Source organism: Passer domesticus, chromosome 6 (genome assembly GCF_036417665.1).
Source record: "Passer domesticus isolate bPasDom1 chromosome 6, bPasDom1.hap1, whole genome shotgun sequence".
Classification (NCBI taxonomy): Eukaryota; Metazoa; Chordata; class Aves; order Passeriformes; family Passeridae; genus Passer; species Passer domesticus.
Window position 1 is genome coordinate 6,273,935 of NC_087479.1, and position 22,767 is coordinate 6,296,701.

Below are 22,767 nucleotides of genomic sequence, written 5' to 3' on the forward strand. Positions count from 1 at the left end.
GATTTGCTTCAGTGTGTTCTCATTATTAAAGTAGGGCATCTGCTGAAATAAAAAAGAAATTGTGCACAAAACAAATTAAAATGCTGGGAAATATAAAGTCAAGAAAATTAATGAATCTTAACAATGTTCATGGTGCAGCCAAGCTCAGACCTGTCTGCTGTCCATTCCAAAATCAACATCTTCATTCAAGAACTTTCCTCTCTCACAAATTCTTCTCAGTGGCACCCAAATTCTTCTTGAAGCTAATGGGAACAGGCTCTCACCGTTATATAAATGACTTCTAAATGCATGAGAACCATCTTTCTGAAGTCAGCAGAGGCTACATTGCTGTAGGTAGCAGAGAATTTAAGTAATTTAGATTGGAAAAGACCCTTAAGGCCATTGAGTCCAACCATTAACCCAGCACTGCCCACCGCTAACCTGTGTCCCTAAGCACCATGTCTGATGATCTTTGAGGTCTTTTCCAACCTAAACAATTCTGTAATTTTATGACTGCACTGATCTGATGGCATAGCTACTTTTTTTATCCATCTGACTGTGCACCCAGTACCAGTGTAATGTATTCCCTTGGATACACTGCAGAGGAATTGCTGGCAGAAGAACCTGTTCAGATTTGGCACATATGCAACTCACAGCCATTTGCATGTGTGTCCAAGGGCTTGCTCTGAGCTGTTGAAGCTCTGCAGGGCTGCATGACCCTGCCCTGTGCTGCAAGCAGACAAGTGAAGCCCAAAAGATCAGTCCAGCTGCATTTCCCTGAGGCTGCCCCTGAACATGGGGCACAAAGGAGCTCCTGGGATCAGAGGCTTGCCCTGGAGTCCTGTTCTTGGACTCAGCAGGAGACACAGGAGGGCAAACAATGGTTTTCCAAGCAAACTCCCCTGTGAACCCCTTCCAGACTATCCCCACCTGTCCCCAGAGCCTTATGAGCAGGAGATGGCCACCTGCCAGCTAGCTGCTCAAATCCTGACTGACTTTCCCTGAGAACTCAGCAAGGGAGAGTTTCACGGACAAGAGGAAATCCCTAAACAGCATGCAGCCCAGAGAATGGAAAGTTTTTTCTTGGTGGGGGGGGTTGGGTTTATTGTGGCTCTCCCCCCCACACACCCCTTCCAGCTTCCCAATGAATGCATCTGGCAGCACACTGTCCCTGCCAGTGCGGGATCCCAGCGGAAACCAGAGGTGGGAGGGCTCTTCCTGCCCGGGGGAGGCTTCCCAGGAGTGTGAGGGATTTACAATCGCCTCCTCTCGCTCCCTGTCCTCTGCAGAGCTGCTCTGAAGGCCATGTGCAGTGGCAGGCTGCAGACAGCTTTGCTGGTGGCTGGCTATTTTGTCTACCTGCTGGTGGGTGCTGCCGTGTTCCAGGCCCTGGAGAGGACTGCTGAGAAACAAGAGAAAATGGCAGCTGCCCAGATGAAGGAGGCTTTTCTGCAGAACTTCACACAGCTCACGGTGGCTGAGATGGAGCAGTTCATGAAGGTGAGTGGAAGTCCTTTCTCCCTCCTGTTTCCCCATCAGATGTTGTTTCCTGCTCGTCCTTGCTGCGCAGGTAGCTCTCACTGCTTTCCTTCTACCTGGATGCTTCCAGCAAACCCCTCTCGGGTGTGAGCTGGCAGCTCAGTCTGATGGTAAACACAGTTTGTGTAGCTGGACAAAACTTTGTGTGTGCTAGCTATTAAAAATCCCCATCCCACAATATCCTGGGTTTTTTGGGGTCTTGCCTCCTGTTGATTCTGGGGCTGTGCTCTTAACACAATGGGTGACATGGCAAGAAAAATGAGGCTGTCTGAAATGAATAGGTGTGGCTGCCACTCGGAACAGCGTCATGGATTGTGCAATATTGAAACAATAAGGAAAGGTCTGGATGGAGGAAAAAACCCCAAACAAACAAAACTCAAAAAAACTACAAGGAGGGTAGCACGATCAGAGTTTAGTTTTTAGGATGCTGAAGAAGAGAAACAAGTGGCTTGGCCAGAGGAAAATATTTCTGGTCATAGCACAGGAAGATGAAGATGAATATGGCTGTCTCTTCAACCTGGGTCTCTTAGAGCTCTATCTGCTATAATGCAGGAGAAAATGAGGAGTTAAAGCCTTGCTGGAAGCATTTCCACATGGAAAACTAATGGAGCTCTTAATGGGCCACTTCAGAGAATAAAGAAATGTGGGGAAGAACTGGTGTTTCTAATAGCAGAACCAGCAATTCAGACCCTGTTTCACCCATGCATGCATCCTCTTCACCTTGTTTTTTATGGGTAGGGAAGAAGGTAAAAAAAAGAGAGCTTTTCAAGAAGGGAAGGAAAAAAAAAAGATGAGATTTTAAGACAAACAAATATTTTTGCAAGGGCTATGGAAATTATTTTTGTTAGCCTCAATTTTCTGAGACATCAGCAAAAAACATAATGAAGGAAGAAGCAGAGAGGAAGATTTTGCTGGTGCAATTTATTCCAGCATGCATCCTGCTTCTGGCAGGGCTCTGTCCTGGATTTTATCTCAGTTTTTTCTATACAAACCAGCCTGCTTTCCAGATGTCCAGTCCAATGTTCTCTGCTAAACACAGGAGCAACTGGATACTGTTTGTTTTTAAAATTTCCTTTTAACTTAAAAAGAAAAAGAGATAAAAAATAATGGCACTTAGAATTAAAACCAAGGAAGAGTCTGAAAATGCATAAAGTGATAAATTATAGCACTGGAGAGATGTGGAAGAAATATTTAGTCAAGCCTTGTGTGGCAGGGCAGTTTCAACTCACCCCAAACCATCTCTGACAGATGTTCCTCCATCCTCTTCTCAAAGGCAACTTTGCAAACATGTGTGTAAATGTATAAATGTGTATTCATGCACACAGTTTGGAGAAGAATGTGTATGTCAGGCTTTGCAAATCAATGGACCTTTTCTGATTTTAATTCTGTGACACTAATCAAAATACAGACTTGAAATAAAATTCTCGGTGTATCTCATGTGTAGCCTGGCACAACTCACTGATGTACCACTGGGAGGGATCAGAGCCACTGCGCATACAAGTGGGTGATCAGATCTTGGATCCACCACTGCCATCTCAACTGCAAGTCCAAATCCAACAATCAGCCACCCCCATATCTTAAACCAGTGCTCTGCCACATCCTAGTCACTACAGGATTGTGATTTTCCAAATTACTTGGCCTGAAAGAAACAAGGCCCTTGGTCACACTGAAAGAAACAATTTCTCTCCAAACACCCACTGGAGCAGTCAGCACAAACAGGGCAGAAGTTGAACACCTAAACCCACTGGATAACGGCTTCCCAACCTTGGAGGTGAAGGTGTGAATAGTGTCAGACAATCTCTGAAGTGAGGTGAGTGCTACTCGCAGGAGAGGAGCAGTAGTTGGCTAAACCTGTAATGGTTTTGCAGTAAGCACTTGAGAAAAACAGTCATGATTATACCAAACTTTGCTTTCTCTCCCAGAACCTGATTGAAGCCATTCAAAATGGAGTATACCCTGTTGGGAATGAATCACAGTTTGAAGAGAGCAACTGGGATTTCAGCAACTCCTTCTTCTTTGCAGGCACAGTTGTCTCCACAATAGGTAAGTCTAATGCTTTCTATTTATGTGTGCTTGTGTGTGAGTGATGCTTATTATGTCTGGTTATTAGGACATGAATGGATAATACTTTCCAGGATGAAAACTCCAGCCCTTTGCTGTCATGGGTGACAAGCAGGCAAGGACTAAGTCCTAAGACCTTCCCAGTGCACAGATTTCATGCTTTATTTTGGCTTGTCAAATATCAGTGGCCTTTCCTATTATTTCCCACTTGTTTCTTCTTTTCAAATCATCTGTTATAATGGTCACTCTGCTGATATTTGTAGGTGGGAGATAAACTTCACTTTCCTGGTGTTTATTCCAGGCTTTAAATCTGAGAGTGCTGTAAAACATAAAAAATGTAAGGAAAAAAGTGAATCCTGCTGGGGCCCATCTCCATAACCTGTTTTGAGCTGCTAATTCATATATTCAATTAGTAACATGCCAGGAGGAAAAAAAATGGGAAAGGGTAAAGGCAAATGCTGAGAATTTTACACTGCTGCTTCAAGCTGTTCTGACCTTTACAGGGCCTGCCTGCCCCTACCTGCTTCATCCTTTCTTTCAAATGTACATCCCAAAAAGTGCAGGCCTGCCAAACTTAAGGATAAAATCCATACTGTTGGCACCTTCTTCGCAGTCACGCAGTAGAAGTGAAATGTGTGTTTTTACAGAGTGGTGCTGAGGCCTCACTCCCACCAGATCCTAAACACATCTGATCTGTGAGTGTGACATGTCCCAAGGGCCCCAGTAGTGTCCCAGCACCATGGGAGCTGTGTAAGTGCTGCCTGAGCCCACAGGAGATCTCCTGCTGTAGAAGGGGCAGGTTCTCACCCATCATTGAAATTGGAATATTTCTGCAACAGGGAGCGCAAGACAGCTCATGCATTTAGGAATCTAGTAGCCCAAAATTCATTCAGTTGTTTTGTCTTTTCCCCCAAAGAAAACATTGCATTTTCCAGGTAATGGATGCCTTGACATGAACTGTGCAAAGCAAATGCAGTTTCCCAGTGTCATTGATAGCATAAGAACATACAAAAAGTTCAGTGTTCTTGCACTCAGGCATGTACCTCATAAGGTCCAAGACTGTTGAGACTAAAGGGCATGTTTGGGGTTGTTCCACTACTTAGATAAATCCTCTCTTAGTAGCACTTTAAGGCTAATGTCTCTCTGTCATTAATAAATCAGCTACCAGCAAGGTCTGGGGTAATTAGCACCATCTATTCTAGTGCACACTGCTGCCTTGGGACTGGAGTCAGTATCTGGACATAGCAACTCACTGGGATGGAGCCAGGGAGGTCACTAACACACAGGCAGATCAGCAAGAAGCTGGAGATGGCTGCATGTGATCCTGACAGCCTGGGACTCCAGCTCTGATGTCTTCCAGATCCTCAGACTTCTATTTTCTGACTTTCCATGTATTTGTCACAGGACAGAGCATGTTTCCCATAATTACATCTTGATTGAGGTTTTGTTCCCACTAAGGCTGGGTTGGGAACACACAGTGCTTCTGCATTCCCCCAGACATGCAGGGTGAACCACTTCATCTGCTAACTGCCTTTTTCAGAGGAAAAAATAGTGCATTTGGGCTGAGAAACGCTAGCCACATCTTTTAGGGTCAAAGGCAGGCTGGATTGGAGTAAAGGTGAATATGACTGTGAATTGCTGCAGTTCTTTGGAACATCTCCTCTGACCCATCTTTTTTTTATAGGCTATGGCACATTACATCCTAAAACTGCTGGGGGACAGATCTTTTGTGTGTTTTTTGCTCTTTTTGGAATCCCTCTGAACATTGTTTTTCTGCACCGTGTTGGTAAGATGCTCTCACTGCTCTGTAAAAAGCTGGGGAAGTTCCTGTACGAGAAAGGAATGAGAAAGGTAATTGGTTTTACCTACTCAGGCACAATTATATGCTCATTTCTAGTCTTTTTCTCAAGTTTTATGCTGCTTTATCCTCAATTGTATTTGTTTTTGTGCCGGGTTAGATGTTGTTCTAGGGCAGAAAAAGAGGCATTCTTCACTTGCAGAGCTAAGAAGACATGTCAGCCATAGAGGAGATATTCAGACAAAGGCATGCATTTTGTCTTCCCATCTGATGGGAATGGCAGAAATCCAGCCCCCTTCAGCAATCAGTGGAGAGAGTGGGCATCCCACCCCACTTCTTGAGACACATCTCAGGAGCCAACACCCTAGGGAAGTGCATGCATCCCTTTAAAACCAGTAAAAGTGATTAAGCATCACCTTAAGGCAGCAAAAAGCAGGTGAGCTGTGCAAAGTTGTAAAAATTAGGTGAGGTGTAGAGGTTAAAATGGATTTTAACTCAATGCATAGTGGGTTACTCCTCATAGTAGTGGGATTACCCAGTCCTTTAGTCTCTCTCCACCCTTAACTCTGACAGAAAGGAAGCATCAGGCTGAAGTTGTCCATTTGAGCCTGGTTGCTGAAGGATGAGGAGACACCTGTAACAAGCTACAGACAGGATGTCTTTTATCTGGTTTATGCCCCAATTTATTTTCAGCTCCTCCCCTTCTCTCAGCACTGCTGAGGCAGTGAGAATAGCTTTTCTGTGTCTCCTACTGTAATTCTCTTTCAGGACAAGGTATGATTGCTACAGATAACCCTGTTCAGATTGCTGAATTTCCTGTCATATATGGCAAACTTAAACAGAAGATAAGGCTCAATCAGATACAGACTCAAGCATGTACACAATACATGAAAACATGAAAAGTTACCCAGCAGTTGCCATTAATTTCCAGGCAATCTGGATTTGGAAAATTCTATACATAGAAACTATGTGTGTCTGGCTGATAAATCTCTACATGTAACAAATCTTCTTCTCTAGTCAAAGCTCCTTCATGACTGCTGGGAAGTAGAATGGCTTAAAAGTCACTGTCCAGGCTCTTCTTTATCAAGATCTCATTAGTTTTTTTCATAGTGAGATATCCACTGGTTAGGAGCCAAGTTGTGGCATTGATGCAATGAAAAATAATCAAGACTCTTAAAGATAGTACTGTCAGAAGTGGTGCAATTATTTTTTATTAAAAATACTCTTTTCCCAGGCAAATATGAATTTAGGTGCCAACCCTAAAGACCTAAAAATTAAAAATTAAGTTGTGTGGTGATGAGTGGAAATGGTTTGACTCTGGTAAATGTCATTAGATAGGAATTCTTCTAATAGTCACAGTCATTGATACAATCAGGTAAAAGACTACATCTTCCAGGGCCACTCTGGACATGAAACACCCATAACACCTGGCTTTCCCCTGCTTCTTAGCAAGACTAAGGTATTTCCAGAGAAAAAGCACTCAGTAGAAATCCTTCAGATCCTCCTGATCCCATATAGCCACCCACTTTGAATAGCCACCACTATATATAGCTTATTTGTGTTTCAAATCATGATTATAATTAAACTGCTTTATTTTTCAGAAGAAGATCAAATTTCTGACCCTTTTGTTCTTCCTGGCGACGGGGATCCTGGTTTTTCTGTTCTTGCCATCAGTCTTCTTCCAGATAACAGAGGGCTGGTCCTACAGTGAAGGAATTTACTTTGCATTTATCACCCTCAGCACCATTGGCTTCGGAGATTATGTAGTAGGTAAGGTTGATTGCAGAGAAGAAACACATCAAAACACCAGGATAATGACTGTAATTCCCAGGGGCTGACTGAATGAACTGTAGATTCAATTCTGTCAAAAGTCTTTGCCTAGTCTTTGCCTTGTACAGTTCTGGGGGAAAATACTCACTTCTCTGGGGTTGTATGTGCTGATAAAAGCACAAAGTCATCAAAATATAAAAAAATTAGGTGCTTTGGGGTGCAAAGAAGACAAGTATTTTGGTGAGGGAAGTGAAAGTGGAATTTTTATTACCTAGAGGGAACAGTTTATGACAGCTGTACAAAACAAGGTGTGTATCACTGCTTTAGCCATCTCAGATTTAGGTTTCACAGTGCAAAGTGAAGAAATAAGAGATCATGTTTCAGAATATATAACTTCACACAACAGACTAAAAGGTGGAAATCCCAGTCATGGGAAATTGGGGAAATCTACTCACACTATTAGAAATAATCTTTAGTCTCCTGAGTATCTCTGGAAGTTTTCTATCCTCACAAGCCAGAGATTAGGATTTCCCCTGAAGAACACTGTTCAAGCTGCACTCAAGCATGCTGGAATGCTTCTCAAAGCATTTCCGTGGATCTGCTGGACAAAATACATTTTCCATGGAATAAGTTTCCAAAGGAGCTGCAAAATAATTACCAGGAGCAAAATCAGTGTCCACAGAAGAAGCAGGAAACTGAACTCCATGGAGCATCCGAGATTTCTCTACAACAGTCTGTCCTGCCATCATCTTGCCAGCCTGAACTTCTCCTCAGCAGGGGTATGCAAAGAAAACTGGAGCTAATACTTGCACCAGTGCTGTCCCCACAAAGGGTCTGGAAGCCTCACACACCTTTCTGAGGGACAGACATCCACCACACAGCAAACCCTAGGCTCTCAAGCCTTGCAGAAGTTCCAGACAGGCCTTGGAGCCTCTGAGTTGGAAAGATTTCTTACATAAGGCTGATGCCTTTGGTAGAGGGAGCCCACAAACTTTTCCAGGAATGATGTGTCACTGTTGACTGTAATTTCTTTAAAATTATTCCTTGAAATAGTCTGCTGTACAGAATGGTGGGGAGGGGCTGGTGTCATGCAGGAGAAAAACTGAGCATCAAAATGTTGCATTGTCTTTCCTTGTCCAAATCACAGGTGTGTTTTACAATAATGACAGCAAGTCACAGCCTGAAAACCATGACTTCCATAGCACTCCTCTGCAGCCATATTGCTTTACAAAACCAATTAATTGTATTTTAACTTTCTAATTGTTATTTAAAAATAGCAATTTGATAAGCCTCGTGGCTCTATGATTTCATCTTCATTAGGATGACAACTGAAGCTGAAATATTTTTCTGTGCCAGTATTTATCTTAATTTGCCTTAACAACAGTAATAAAATGTTGATAAGTGTAATGTTTCACATCTTCACAATGAAACGAGCAGAATCAATGACTGCTCTGAGAATTATGCACTGAGAATTGCTTACAGATGATAAATGGTTTTGCACTGGCCAAGTGGAACAGAACAGGTTTGAGTTGATTTGCATTTTAGTAATTCAAAACTGGTTTGTAGCTGAGCCTGTTTGGGGAAGGCAGACATGCTGGGAAGATGGCTCAGCCTGGAATACATGTACATACAGGTGGTACCTCTAGGGTGAAACTCCTGGGGTTGTTAACTGAATATTCCCTGCTCAAGTCCAGTTTTGGTTAACAATACAAAGATATTACTTGTGGCTTTGCTAACCCCACTCATGAACTCCAGATAAGAGCATAACAAGGAGATTCTTTGTACCAGGGCTAAGAATCCCTTTGCTAACTCAATGCCAGCAGCAGAAAAAGAAAGAGCTGTTGGATACCTGTGCATGAGGACAAACCAGCTCACTGCTGCCCCATTTCCAGAGCTCTTGGATAACAAAGAACAAAAATCTTGCCCATTAATCTATGCAGAACAGAGCACTGCAGGACTTGGAAAGAGTTGCCAGCACCCAGGCTCCTTCTGGGCAGGTTCACCACAAGGTTTGTGGTGGTCTCCCTGTCCAAGCACATTGCTGTGTTATCAACCTTGTCAAGTCACCTCTGGCAGTGACTCGGAGCACTCCATAAGCAGTATCACCAAGTGTCCCTGCAGATGCCAGGGCCACATCACCTGTACATGACGATAATATTGTGTGGGGCCAAGCAAATGCTCTCTGGACGTTGGGGGTGGGTTGCTGACATCTGAAGGATCAAACAAAATGACCCATGCAGAACAGCAGATGTGAGGTCCTGGCTGATGCTAAGAGGATCAGACTGCATGAAATAAGCTTTGTTCCACTGGTTTCCAACATAGAAAGTTCTGTTCTTGGCATGTGTCAGTAAATTCTCATCAGTCATGTAGTTTTTTAATGGGGGAAGCTCCTGAAACCATTCAAAAGTGAGGTAGGAATTGCAGCTACATTCTTTGTGTGCTTGCAGGTACATGTAATTTAAAGGAACTATTTATTAGGTTATAATCACACTCTATAGAAATACAGGGAATTACAATTACCCAGATAATAATGGTTGTGTGATTATAGTGGTCCACTGTGCTCTGCTTTTTGTGCTTTGGGAGTTAGGGTGCAATTCCATGATAATACAATACAATTTAACACTACTTCCCACATTATTTCATTTACCTGTATGTGCAGCAGTTTTACTGGGATTGATATGTAGTAAGGGGGAAAAATAACCTGCTGAGGTGATGGTAATTCACCTCAATCACAGAATCATAGAATCACAGAATGATTAGCTTCAATTCCAGTGTGTCATTTGGCAGGCCAGCATATTGGTATCATGTTTATTGCATATATCAGTTCATTGCAACAATAAGAGAATTGCCCAGCCTTAACCTAATTCTCTGGAGCTGAGAGTCTCCATTACAGTGAAAAAGTCACCTTAAAGTACTCAACATAATTGATGAATTCATTAGGCTGTTCCACTTTACACTGGCAAGGCAATTTTAACTTTTTCATTTTTTCCTTCTTTCTCCCCCCTTATCTTCAGGCAAACAGTCTGACAGGAAATACTTTTCCTACTATCGAGTGCTTGTGGCCATTTGGATTCTTTTTGGCCTTGCCTGGATTGCTCTGCTGTTTAATTTATTGACAACAGTACTAGAAGATACTGAAAAAATAATTGTCAAGGATCTCCAGCAAATTGGAAAGGTGAGTAAGGACAATGTAGGAAGCCAGCAAAGAAGATGCTGGCCCGTTCAGTTTACTCCTGAAGAGGAACAACTACCACCACGTGCTGGAGGGGATGCAATGAAAATGGAGTCATTAACAGCAAATTCTGAACACACAAAAAATGAAAAAAAGTGTTTTCTAATAGCAAAACTATTGCCATAACATGTTGAGAATTGAGTTCTTCACTGGAGAATTGCTAGTTAATTATTCTAAAGAAATTCCCATAGAAATAAAATTTCTCCTACCTTTTGCTGAGATAAGACCTTTTAGAACTCAAGACTTACAGTTACACAAAGCCTGGATATTAATGGTAAGAAATTTGCTCCTCAGTTTGCAGCTAGGTTGTGCTAACAGCCTAAGAAGTGCACTTGCTTTGCAAGTTGTTTTAAGGTGCTTTCACAAAAATGCAGAGGAGGGGCATGGAAGAGCTTGCTGGTTCTGCTTGGATTTTGCAGCTTGCAAGAAATCATGTCTCTTCCAGGAACTGACATGCAGAAGCTTTTCTGGCATTGCACAGCACTTTTGGAAGAAGAAGTAAGGGTATATAACTTAATAGGTGACTTGAGCCATCATATTGGATCAGGTGTTATGGTCTGAAAGACATGTTTAAATGACAAGACCTGAGCTCAGTTCAGAGACACTTGAAGCATCTAATGGACAGGGTTATGAAAAGGTTAGCATGTTAGAAATGACTGATTCTACCTCTTCCTCTTTTATACTAAGATAAATAAAGGCAATTTCAGCTTTTATCCCTGTGGCTCTGAAAAACTTTTCTGATGGTGTTTACAAAAACACGTCTTTAATTCAATTTTTATAATAATTTTATTCTGCAAATTTTTCATTAGAACAGAGACCAGTTTGAAGGGAGGAGTCCTTGCTGCTATGTTTTGATTCCATATGAACTATGAAGCCATTTAGCAATGATTCTGTGGTGCTGTTGCTTTCCAAGGGTGAATGGTGTCTAAACCTTCAACCAGGTGAAGAAAAAAGGGTGTCATATCTGGGCATGGCTTTTCAGACGTGCTGTCTGACCTTCAGGCCACTTCTGGGTGAAGACTCTGACCTTCAAAGGGTTGATCTATGTGTCACAGGCCTTCTGTGTGCCAAAAATGCATGGAAACCCAGCCCTGAAAGCTGGCAGAGCAGCTGGGGTAGACACAGTCAAAAAAGTGAAACATCCATGTGTGTTTATGATCACACCAAAAGTCAGTCCAGCCCAACCTTCTCTGACCTTATCTAACGTCTCCCCCAGCAGTGCAAGGCTCAGGCAGCTCTGCCATGCCCCAGCACAGGGGCCAAGCCCTCTGCCAGCCTGGCACAAGGCTGCCCATGCAGGAGATGGGGTCAGTACATCAAAATCCATGAGCTTGCCCAAATGCTGAACTCACATCAGCACCCACAGGACCCCCCAAGGCAGTCCACAGCTTTAGTGCACCAAGTCCTCACTCTGACAGTGCTGAACCTGTCACTTGACAGGTTACTGTGAGCCCCTCAAGCTCCTGTTTTGTCAGACTGAATAATTGGGTTTTGCTCACCCTCTGGGTGTTACAGCATGACCAGCCCATGCCAGAGTTATTGCTGTATGAAAAGGAGAATAAATTACAGCTGTGAAGCAATTTCAGGTAATAAAGATGCAGTCAGCCTCGAAGCTGGATTCATAACTATCTCAGTCAAACAGAGCCATGCTTCTTGCCAAAGCAATTCTGCTGGTTCAAGACCTGGCTTGTAGACCTGGCCAAACATGTAGTTTCTTTCCCTCCACAAATTATTTTCCAGTGTTCCTCTCAAGACTGACTTCTCACCTCATATGTCTCACTGTCAGTAAATGTTTTTGAGGCAGCAGGAGCAAGACCTGACTGAAATCAAAGGGTAGCAGGCACCAGAGCCAGGCAGAGAAAGCAGCTGGATGCTCCCAGGCAGGGATCTCTTCACCTCTCTGTTTTGCTCACACTGAGCATTAAACCACATTACTATTTTCCAGGCATCATTCTATTCTCTATGATCTCTTTTTTTTTTCTTTTTTTTTTTTTTTTCCCCAACCCTTCCCAGAAGGATCATTAACCCCCCTCCCAGTCTAATGTAGGGACTGTCAGGGCTGGTTTAGGGGGTGTGAGGGTCCTGCCTTGGGGTGCAATAGTCATTTTGCACAGCCTATCATTATTCCTTCCATGCCAGTTCCTGGTGTCTGGAATGGAGGGTTTCTTCAACTTCTTCCCACTTCTCCCTTTTGTGACGAATAACACAACTCAGCCCTGGAACAGGCTGCAGATGTCCCATTGTAACACAGAGTAACCAAAGACGCTTTTTTTAGACATTTCAGGAAGGGCAAGAGAGACATCCCACGGCCTCTGAGTGTAAACAGCAAGCACAGAGCCAGGCAGTGCCTCTTGGAGCAAAATAGGACAAATTCGTTCCTTTGCCTTGGTGGGTGTTTAAAAATGAGCCTTGAAACCCAAACACTTCCCACTTCCAGGAGTCCATCTATCCTGTGTAGTCATTGCCACAGGGTGCAGGCATTTTAACTCATTCCTCCTTCCATGCTCCAGGGTAAGGATGTGTTACAGAGGGATTGAAAAAGCCACCCAAGGCCAGAGAAGCCAGCAATGGCCATTGTGGGGCTGCCCACCTTCAGGCAGCAAGATCTGAGGTGTCCCTTCATCTGAAGATGCCAGCCTGGGAGCACAGAAAACACATTCCATTTAAAAAAACATTAAAATAAGACCTCTCAGGAGAAGCTCAGCTGCTCAGAGAAAGAAGGCTGCCCATTCATAAAGCCTTACTCCTGCAGAGGCCTTTTGGAGAAGGGTCTTAGCTTTGCTCCTTGTGCCCTCCAGTGGCTGCGTGCTGCAGACCCTTTCCCTTCACATCCCTGCCAGGTTTGGGGAGCCTTTCTCCACCTCCCACTGTTGCAGCTCTGTTGTGTCAGTGGAACCAGAGGACACGGCCCTTTATTTTTATCCAGTTCACACCAGTTTGTAAAAGTCAAAAAAATGCCTCATTGTCCAGAAAGATGGGGATGAGCACCTCAGACTGGTGCAGCCAAGGTCCCTGCCTTATGTCCACCCTCCAGAAGCTTTCTATGCACAAAATCTGTTTCAGGCATGCATTCCCACACCCTGTCCCAAAAAGGAAAGTGATTGGTCTGGAAAAAAAAATGTGCAAAAAGGCAAGTTTGGGTGCAAGCTCTGGGGCCTGGAGGGGCTGGCAGTGCCTCATGCAGCACCAGGGGTGGAGATAGGAGCTGCAGATATGTGGAAGGAAGAAGCAGCACCAAAGGGTGTGTGGTCCTCTCTGCTGGGAAAGGCAAGGGGAAAGCCTGGGAAAGCTGCAAGCCAGGGTGGGAGAAGAACTTTTTTGGATGTGATACTGTTCCTTGTTCCTAAACTGAATGATAAATCTGTTTCCAAAAGGGCTTAGGCACAGTGACAAATCTCTCCAGGGCTGGAGCAAGCAGCCTTTTCCAGCATTATCATCCTCAGAGCATTGCACAACAGCAGCAGAAATTGTCCTCACATCACCCCTGGAAGGGGGAATTGTTGATTCCTGTGCAGGTAACAGGGCCCCAGAGAAAATTCAATGTATCCCAAACACATGCATCAGACCTCTGGCTGTCTCAGCCAGGACCAGGTGTCCTGGTATTCCTTACTGATAAACTAGACCCAGACAGTGGTGCTGTAGTTGTTGAGGTTAAAAAAATAGACTTGAATTGAGAGCAGAATTAGAGCAGAGATTCTACTCCACATCTGGAGATTTAAAATAATCCCAAGATTTTTAATTCATGAGTGTAAGCCAGGCTTTGCTGTTCTTCTGCACGTTCTCCTTGCCCAAGGGACAGAAACCAGGAATAAATCCATTCTAAAACCCCTGTTCTGCCAAGTGACAGAGTGACAGAAATGCTCTGGAGACCAAGCAGAAGGGTTCTCCGCTGGCAGATCTGTACAGCCTGCAGCCTTTTCTGGGAGTTGCTCAAAGCTCTCCCTGTGACCCATTCCCACTGTGCCACACAGGGGAATCCAATTTTCACAGAGCAACCTCCTGTGCAACTGCCAGCTCTCCCACTGCAGCTTGTTTTCAAATGGGAAACATTTCCAAGGCAAGCCAAGTACTTTCCAATACATTAAACCAGTTGCTGAAAAACTCCAGGAGTAGGATTGTGAAATATATTACCTGGGATTAAATGGCAGCAGCATGTTCCTGCATTCAGTCTGTGCTGCTCCTCATACATCACCCACATCTTCGCTGCCAGCTAGGAAACAGTGTGCACTTCTGCACTTGAAACCAAGGAAAAGCCATGAGGAATTATTTTTCCCCTCAGAAATTCAATTGCCTCCAGAGAGAACGGGAGAAACTATGCTTTGATCTGTCTTTAATTAGTATATGGGCTGTTAGGGATCGTTTGAGGTCTCCCTCAATTAATAGCCAGTTCATTTGGAGAGATTTTTTTTTCTGGAAGCAGAGGCACTGCTCAAAACAGTGGAACACCTTGGCTAATGTAACATCACACAGCCAGTGGGATATTCTTTTTTTACAGCTATTGCTAAGCATGGGCCACACACATGCTGTTTTCCACTCTGTCACACATGGACTTGTGCTTGCTTGCCTGACTCGTGACCAAAAGGCTGGATCCAGCTCAGAACTGGTTTAACAAACATAACTAATCACTCTACAAAGGCTTGCTTGTAATCCATCCCTCATGATCACACCCAAAGAAACAAAACCCCCAGGTTCTGGTGCCAGCCAAGTCCCTCGTACCGTTCCAGTAGGATTCAAAGTGGTGTTGAACATAGATTTGAGACCAGATCTCACACTGTGAGGAAAGGGGATCCTTTGGGATCCCTCACATGGATGTCTGGGGGAGGTCAGATGGGATGCCTGAGGACCAGCCTGGGCAGCACGAACTTTACTACATCACAGATAAAGTCACCATTTAGCTCTTCTGGGGCTAAAATTTGGGGGGAAGTAAAAATGCTGCTTCCAGAGAGCCTTGTCCATGCTCCTGCATCCCTGCAGCTGGTCTCACCTCCAACCCAGAACAGGAACTCAAATCTGCTCAGGAAATTCAGCATTTACTATCACGAGTGGTTCTGGACTCAATTAGGGTAATTCTAAGTCATGGGTTTGGAAAGGCTCATTATGCTGAGTTAAAATTAGGGCAATTATTGAATCCATTTGATTACCAGACATGATTTAGGAGATGTGTCTCTTGAATAAACACTTTCCAAATTTCTCTTTCAATTACTCTTACATTTGTGGTTGGAAACTACATATGTACTTTGTGGTATGATGCTGAAACATGAAATAATACATCCCCAGAAAGAGAGATACCCTGATAAGCAGAACAATAATAATAACAAGCATGAGTCATTGAAAAATGAAGGGAAGTACAATTTACAGTTTAAGCTGATGGCTTCCTTGAGAGGGATTAGCCAGAAAGATGCTGATGTTCTCAAAGAACAGATGTGGTTTGAGGTGAATCCAGCTTCTCAAAGTAAAAGATGACTGTTCATCTTTTGGCATGGAGAAAATCATGCATCAAGACCAGAAAAGAGAATAAGTCAGAATTTGTGCTGGAAGTCCCCCAGCAATCACTGTTCCCTTCATTTAAATGACTCATTGAATGCTTTAAGATCAAGGGCGAGGTCTTAAATTTAAAATGGTTTTGGAGATTTACTGGAAACCAAGGATGAAACCTAAGCAAGTTTCATCTGTCTATTCTCAGCTTCAAAAGTCCACGCATTAATCTCAAAATAAAATATGCACTGCCTGAGAATTAGAAAGATGCAAGAAGCCCATTATGGGCACCTTCCAAGTGCTGGAAACCAATTCTCCCTATCCAAGCAGTCTGCCTCTTCACAAAGCATGCAGGAGGTATTCAGCATCTGTGTTGTGCAAGTCTGTCACAAATCAGTGCTGGGGTTGGGACCTGTAAATTGCCCAAATTAGATATAAATCAATTAGAAGTCAATTCCAATCTCTGCAGAACTTCAGCCAGCTTCCCAGCTGCCAGTATAAAAGTCCAACAATTTTTAAAATATTTTTCTTTCCTTTCTTCCTTTCTTTCCTGATTTCTTTTTTCCTTACAGCCTTCAAGTTGGTGATGGGATGAAGGATGGGTGCAGCAGAGCTCGCTGCAGTCCCAGAAATGCATGGGCAGCTCCTGGAGAACATGGCCCAGCAACAAGGCCTACAAAGTGCTTAAAGGCTGAATGTAGTGACAACAGTGGTAGCACAGCTGGGTGGTGCCAAATAGCCAGAAATTGCTAGGGGGAAACAAAAAAGAGGAATTTCCAGCAGTGGTTGTAAAAGTCTGTTCCTTGCTTGCAGCAGGTCTGTGAAAAAACCCTGAATACAAGCTGCCCACACTTTTTTGCTCAAACATGGGTCATTTTTTGGGCTGGGGTTTGGTAACAACACTTCCCAGTCATCATCTCACAGGTCTCTGTAGGGGCTGGGCCTGCCTTGGCAAACCAACCAGTGAAGGTGGAAAACATCCTCTAGGGATGTCAAGGGAGCAGCACAATTTTTGGTGCATGAAATTTGCATACTGGCATTTGTAGAAGTGAACAGTACTCAACCATAGCAGAGTGGAAGGGCTTTGGTGTGGCAGCCAGGGTGCCTTCCAGATACTCTGCTGGGGAGTTAAAACATGACAGGAACTTTCCACAGAGACCCCTGCTTTGGCACGTGGTTTTCTCAGTGATCATGGTTCAAGGACAAAACCAGAGAATGGCAACTCATGCTGAAACCCCTGAAGCCCACACTTACTTCACACATGCCAAAAAGCAGAGCAGTGAGTTACAGAAATGAGAAATGTTGTCACTCCCCCAGCAAGGCTATCTGTCTTACGTGGTAACAGCAGGGTGAGGAGAGGTGGAGTAAAGAAGGACAGGCAGAGCACTCTCCCTTCTGGGATTATGGATTGTGGCTGATTTTTGGGATCTGCCTACATGATAGGTAAACCCCCTTTATGCACAGGTGTCCCTCAGCTGAGACAAAAAGCGTGTTGTGGTTGAAGAGGGACTTTTTACATGTACATGGAGGAACAGGACAGGGGGAAATGGGCTTCAAACTGACAGAGGGCAGGGTCAGGTTAGATATTAGAAAGAAATATTTCCCTGAAAAGGTGTTGAGGTCCTGGCACCGGTGCCCAGAGGATCTGTGAGTGCCCCATCCCAGCCGTTTTCCAGGTCAAGCTGGATGGATGGGGCTTGCATCAACAGTGGGTGTCCCTGTCCATGGCAGGGGTTTGGAACAAGGTGGTCTTTTAGGTCCTTCCCAGTCCAAATCATTCCGTGCTTCTAGCATTCTGTAAAGTCACTGTGCACACACACGACAGAGCCTCCAGATGTCACCATCAACCCAAGCAAGAAAGAGGCACAGCACAAACCGAGCAGAATAACCACAGACTTCTTCAGTCCCTGCTCCTCTGCCTGGGACAGACTGACAGGAGGGTTTCCAGTCCACCTGGATTAAGTGCTTGAATCACAGACAAAATTAAGGAATGTGGTTTATAGCTGTGCATGAAAGCATTTTGTATGCACATTACACTGATCTAGACCACATGGGTGCTTCCCTGTGTGTAGGTGCTCATTATTTTACACACACATATGTATATAAAATCATCTATGTGTGTATATATATGTATGCATATAAAGTTATATATATGACTTCATAACCTTTGGTCTGAAGAATCACAGGTTCTTTGCCAGCAACTTCACCTGAAGGTAAAAGCAAGGCGTGTTCTCCAGTGCCTTTTCTAACCATATAAATATTCATCTCTTCCAGTACACATTCCTGTGTCCCATCCAGCTGATGAGCTGAGAAATGGAGCAATCAGCCCGGTATAAAGGATCTGAGAGCATAGGCACAGGTGTTCCCAGAGAAAGAAGACAATGTGCCCTCAAGTCTGTGTAGTAAGGTCAGTGTTGACTTTTCAAGGAATTGGTTGTCTCCTCTATTTCCCTCTGCTTGTTAAATTCGTTTTATGGCTCTCTTTCAGCAATCTAAATCTGCCTGTTAAGAAAAAAAAAAGGCTTAAAAAATCTCAACTCTGCCTCTTGTTCCCTTGAACTCTGCCCTCTCCTTACTGCCCACAAGATTGAGTGCATTCAGCTTTTATGGGGAAGGAAAAGGCCCTCAGCTCTGCTCAAAGCTGGCATTTACATTGTCCCTGTCACATCGTGGAGCTGTGACGCAGAATGAAGTCACAAGCAGAGCCAAGCACTGAGGCAGCAGAGCTGTGGGACCAAGGGTGGTCACCCTTCCAGGGCTGCAGAGGGGTGTGCAGGGCGGCAGAGCACCCTCCAACCTAACTCTGAACCTGCAGAAAACTGGCAGGATATCTGGGGGCTGTTTGTTTAGACACACCCTTCCCCTGAACATGACATTAAAAAAATATCACAAAAGGGAATGCCAGATTGGGTTGGGGAATGCTTGTAGGGTACAGAGGTGTTGTTTTTACATGAAAAGACCCTCAGGGTTCTCCTGCACCAAAGATTTCATCCTCACAAAGTTTGAGCAGGGCCTGGAGGGAGGGTGACACAAAAGATTAATGGATCTCTCCCAGCCATCGGTTGTCAGTTAAGTCAAGCACTGCTAATGCAGGATGCTGTCCTGAGACCTCTGTTAGCCCAATGACAAAGCTTTTTTTAAGTCCTCTGTGTAAAAGGCATAATCCTTGTATGCCAATGGATCATATCCTCGAGATCCCTAGGGAGCAAGGCAAATGTGGAAAGAAAGGGAAAGGAAATCCCTTATTTCATAATGGTGCAAACAGACATGTCAGGAGAATTACATCAATATGCAGCACATGTGAAATTTAATACTCCTCCTAATGCATTTAGATGAGGCAAAACGTAAAGTCTGTACTGCCTCTGGGAATAATTCTGGTAGGAAGCTTTCACCACTAGGAACCAAGGTCTTTCTACTTACTCTGGAATTTGAGCCTTTGTTTTCAAAGCCTTCCTGAGAGACTTCAAAATCAAGTTTGTTACGTGTGCATTACTCTTTGAAGATCTGTCTTCCAGAATGAAGCACCAGTGCTCTTCTCAGCCATGCTGGTGTAAATGAAGAGCAGCACGGTTGAAAATCAGTCAAATATTCACAAAGGCCCATCCAACCTGCTAAAGAGGAGAGGCTTTGCACTGCAGAAAACCAAGCTAAGCAAACACAACAGAGCTCTTATCCTTTGCCTGGTATCAGTTGGCATTGCTGCAAGAGTCCATCAGACCTGCATGGATTTCCACCAGTTTTGACTGTGGCCCATAAGGCTCTCAAAGGTTTATAAACACAATATTTGATTAGGAGTCCTTGCAGACAGGAGGAGCCTGAAGTCTTCTTGCTGGTTTCCCTCCCTTTTATCAAACCATGGATATGGAATTCAGCAAAGGATACAGCTCAGATGTGGCTTGAATTCAGACAAGTGACTTGAAGTGATGATTTTCCCCCCCACCAGGCTGCAGATGATCGATGTATTATGCATGAAAATAGTGCCAGGCACAGATGGGGTGGGAGTAGAAGGTGTGAGCTGATAATGACAGCAGCCAAGTTCTGCTAGAAAAGACTCTACAACACACTTGCATGTTGGGCAGAAAAAGGATGCAACATGCATGAGAAGCTAGCCATGGTTTAAAGGGTCAAACAGATTAATTACAGTCAAAACTGAGATTTATGCAAAGATTTGAGTGGCATGGTTGCCAGAGGAACAGGGGATTAGCCTTGATGGTTCAAGGAATCATCTTCCAATTTTGTGTTCTTGAATAACCATTAGGGAGCTGAGTAAAACACGTTTTTTGGGGTTTAAAAGCTGAAGACAGGGAATCCAAAGGGGTGACATAGTACTGCATCAGATATTGCCTTCAGCAGGATCCTGGCTCGTGCTCAGCACAGTGCTGAGAACTTGGCACCAGGTCCAAAGCTGAAACAAACAGGAATTTCTTCATGGACATTTCTAGGGTTTGGATCCAAGCCACTGAAGACCAGCATGCGAGGCCTAATCCCGTAAAAACAGTCAGTGTTTGGATGGGAAACATGTCACTGAGTTGGAGCCAGGTGGGTGCAGACTTCCGTGGGAGGATGAGTCAAGAGAGCTCTGGCATCATCTGCAAAAGGACCTGATGCTGTGGGAGAGAGCTTAGCAAGTGTAAAAAACCACGAGGATGCAGGGATGGTCCAAAGAAAAGCCCACAATTTCCCTGGTTGTCCTTGGAGCATTCTGGAGATCATTGCAAGACCAGGCACTTGAAATGAGCTGTTTCCCTTCTACCTCTGAGCCGTGAGACAGGGATGGTCTGTTCCTCACACAGCTCCTCTGGAGAAACTCCAGCCTTGAGCACAGAACTGACAGCTGGCAAGATGCCATTGGCTTTGCCAAATCTGACCACAGCTGGTCTCTGATGCAATAAAATGTTGAATCACCAGAATCTGAGAATGTGATTGTCTGGAGGGTCACCAAGAAAAATAAACAAAGACTTGCTGGCAACTTGCAATGCATTTGCCAGTTCCAGGCTCCGTGGAAACCTGACCTGTCAAATTCCCTCCAAACAGGTCTCAGATGCTTGAATTTGCCAGTGGGGAAAAGTATTTCTGATAAAGCTCCCCAACTTAAGCTTGCAAAGAAACCTCAAGAGGTTTAAGGAATATGGGATTGTCTCACAAAATTCCCATGTTGCAACCCACTCACCAAAAACCAAGAGCAAATGTGTGACAGAAAGGATGCATTGGGATACTGGGAGTAGCTCAGCTCAGCATCCATGATGGTTCATGAGTGACCCATCAGCTCTGCCAGCCACTGGACTGGGTTTTTTCTGCTTCCCCTTCATCTGCCAGCTCAGCAAGACATCTCCACAGGGATCCACACATATCCTGAGACACCTTCAAACAGGCTTCCCTGTCACTGTAGCCCAACACAGTTTCCCTGAAGTACAGTTTCACAGCCCCAACAGTTTCCCTAAAGTACAGGAGAACCTGAAGGCCTTCAGTCAGATCAGCTTCACTGGTTGCCCAGAAAAAAGCTGTGGCTGCCCCATCCTTGGAAGAGCTGGATGGGGCTTGGAGCAGCCTGGTGTCATGGAAGGTGTCCCTGCCCATGGAACTGGCAGGGGATGGAACAGGGTGATCTGTAAGGTCCCTTCCAACCCCAGCTATTCAGTGCTTTCTATGGTTATTATGATTTCACTAGTTTTACACCCAGTCAAGACCTGCCACAGTGAAAAGCCCCTTCATTCCCACTCTAGTTGTCCTTAGGGTCACATTTTGTGGTGCTAGCACCATCGAGACCTGGATCTGTTTGGATCTGTCCTCCATCTGTCCTGCATCCTTATCTCATCTGTTTTCAAGGAGCTCAGCAGAAATTTATGGATCAAAGCTAATCGATAATACCAGAGCCCTTTCACCATATTGCTTTCACTACATTACTGCATCCTTTAAAAACAGAAATCTTAGCAGACCGCAGTACAATGCCAGACAGACTGTCACTTCCAAATTATGTTTATTTATTCTCCCTCTGCCTCTTGGCTGGCCCCATTACCAGCATATCTCAGTGTCTCTCAGCCATCAGCATATTTGCCTCCCCTCCCTTCCCCCTACCCCGAGGTACATCTCCTCTCAAGTACAAAGTGGACTGACACGGCAAGTTTTTGAGCCTATTTAACACCAGCTTTATCTGAGGAGAACTAGATTCAGTGACATAGCCTCAGAATTAATTACACGAAGGTGAATTCCCGTCACAGAGCCTGGCACAGTGTCACTGCAAACATTTTAACAGCCAGTCCCTGGCCCTCGACTGCCTTTGTGCAGTGTAAAGCAATTATTTGTACCTGCTTGGTGAAACGTGTCAGCCCCTTCAGAGGTGCTGCCACACAGCAAACACGCTTCAACCCTTGTTATTCACCAGGAAAAGAAGGGTGTGTGGTGGATCTTGGCTCTGCACAAAGCCACTGGTGCTCAAGCTCAAGCTCTTCAGGGATCTGAATGCAGCAGTTTGTGTATTATCTACACAGAGAATACCTTGCAGATGAGGCCCAGTGATGTTTCCAAAAGCAGAAATGGGACTTGAGGCCAAGGAAAAAAACTGTGAATCTCAAACAAGCACGTCTTTGCTGAGCCCCACCAGCAGGGAGGAATGGAAGACTGAACCCCCTCTTTCATCTCCCTTTTGTCAAGTATTTTCAGTCCTTTTCTCTCCCTTTTCACCTCCTGCATCCCAAGGGTACCCCTGGTACCCCTCACCCCAGGTCCAACTGCTTCCCCTTGCTTCAGCTGTTACAGCTGACACATTCCTACCACATTCCTTCTTTATTCTAACCATAAATAAAATAAAATAAATTTAAAAAAAGTACATGTTCTGGGGTTTTCTTTACATACCTTTATTACAAATTTGCACAGAGCTGAGCTGGCTGAGCTGACACTGGGGTTAGCCCGTAAA

At 44.4% G+C, this 22,767-nt stretch overlaps 1 protein-coding gene across 2 annotated transcripts; it reads left to right on the plus strand.

The window, feature by feature from the left end:
- Positions 1-1,152: 1,152 nt before the first annotated feature.
- Positions 1,153-22,634, plus strand: LOC135302503 (potassium channel subfamily K member 16-like). Of its 2 annotated transcripts, XM_064422992.1 has the most exons (7): positions 1,153-1,479; positions 3,441-3,561; positions 5,264-5,430; positions 6,979-7,147; positions 10,162-10,322; positions 18,129-18,261; positions 20,297-22,634. In XM_064422992.1, exons 1-6 carry the CDS (start codon positions 1,285-1,287, stop codon positions 18,162-18,164), a joined length of 849 nt encoding a protein of 282 aa, XP_064279062.1. In that variant the 5' UTR covers positions 1,153-1,284; the 3' UTR covers positions 18,165-18,261; positions 20,297-22,634. The 2 variants fall into 2 exon arrangements, with proteins under 2 accessions (XP_064279062.1, XP_064279061.1); XM_064422991.1 differs by lacking the exons at positions 18,129-18,261; positions 20,297-22,634 and having other exon boundaries at positions 10,162-11,564.
- The last annotated feature ends 133 nt before the right edge of the window (positions 22,635-22,767 follow it).

Bases quoted from the DNA above. Each gene is read 5' to 3' on its own strand.
- LOC135302503 (XM_064422991.1), top strand. From the start codon at position 1,285: ATGTGCAGTGGCAGGCTGCAGACAGCTTTGCTGGTGGCTGGCTATTTT. The intron at 1,480-3,440 runs GTGAGTGGAAGT...TTTCTCTCCCAG, and splicing joins AGATGGAGCAGTTCATGAAG to AACCTGATTGAAGCCATTCA. The intron at 7,148-10,161 runs GTAAGGTTGATT...CCTTATCTTCAG, and splicing joins CTTCGGAGATTATGTAGTAG to GCAAACAGTCTGACAGGAAA.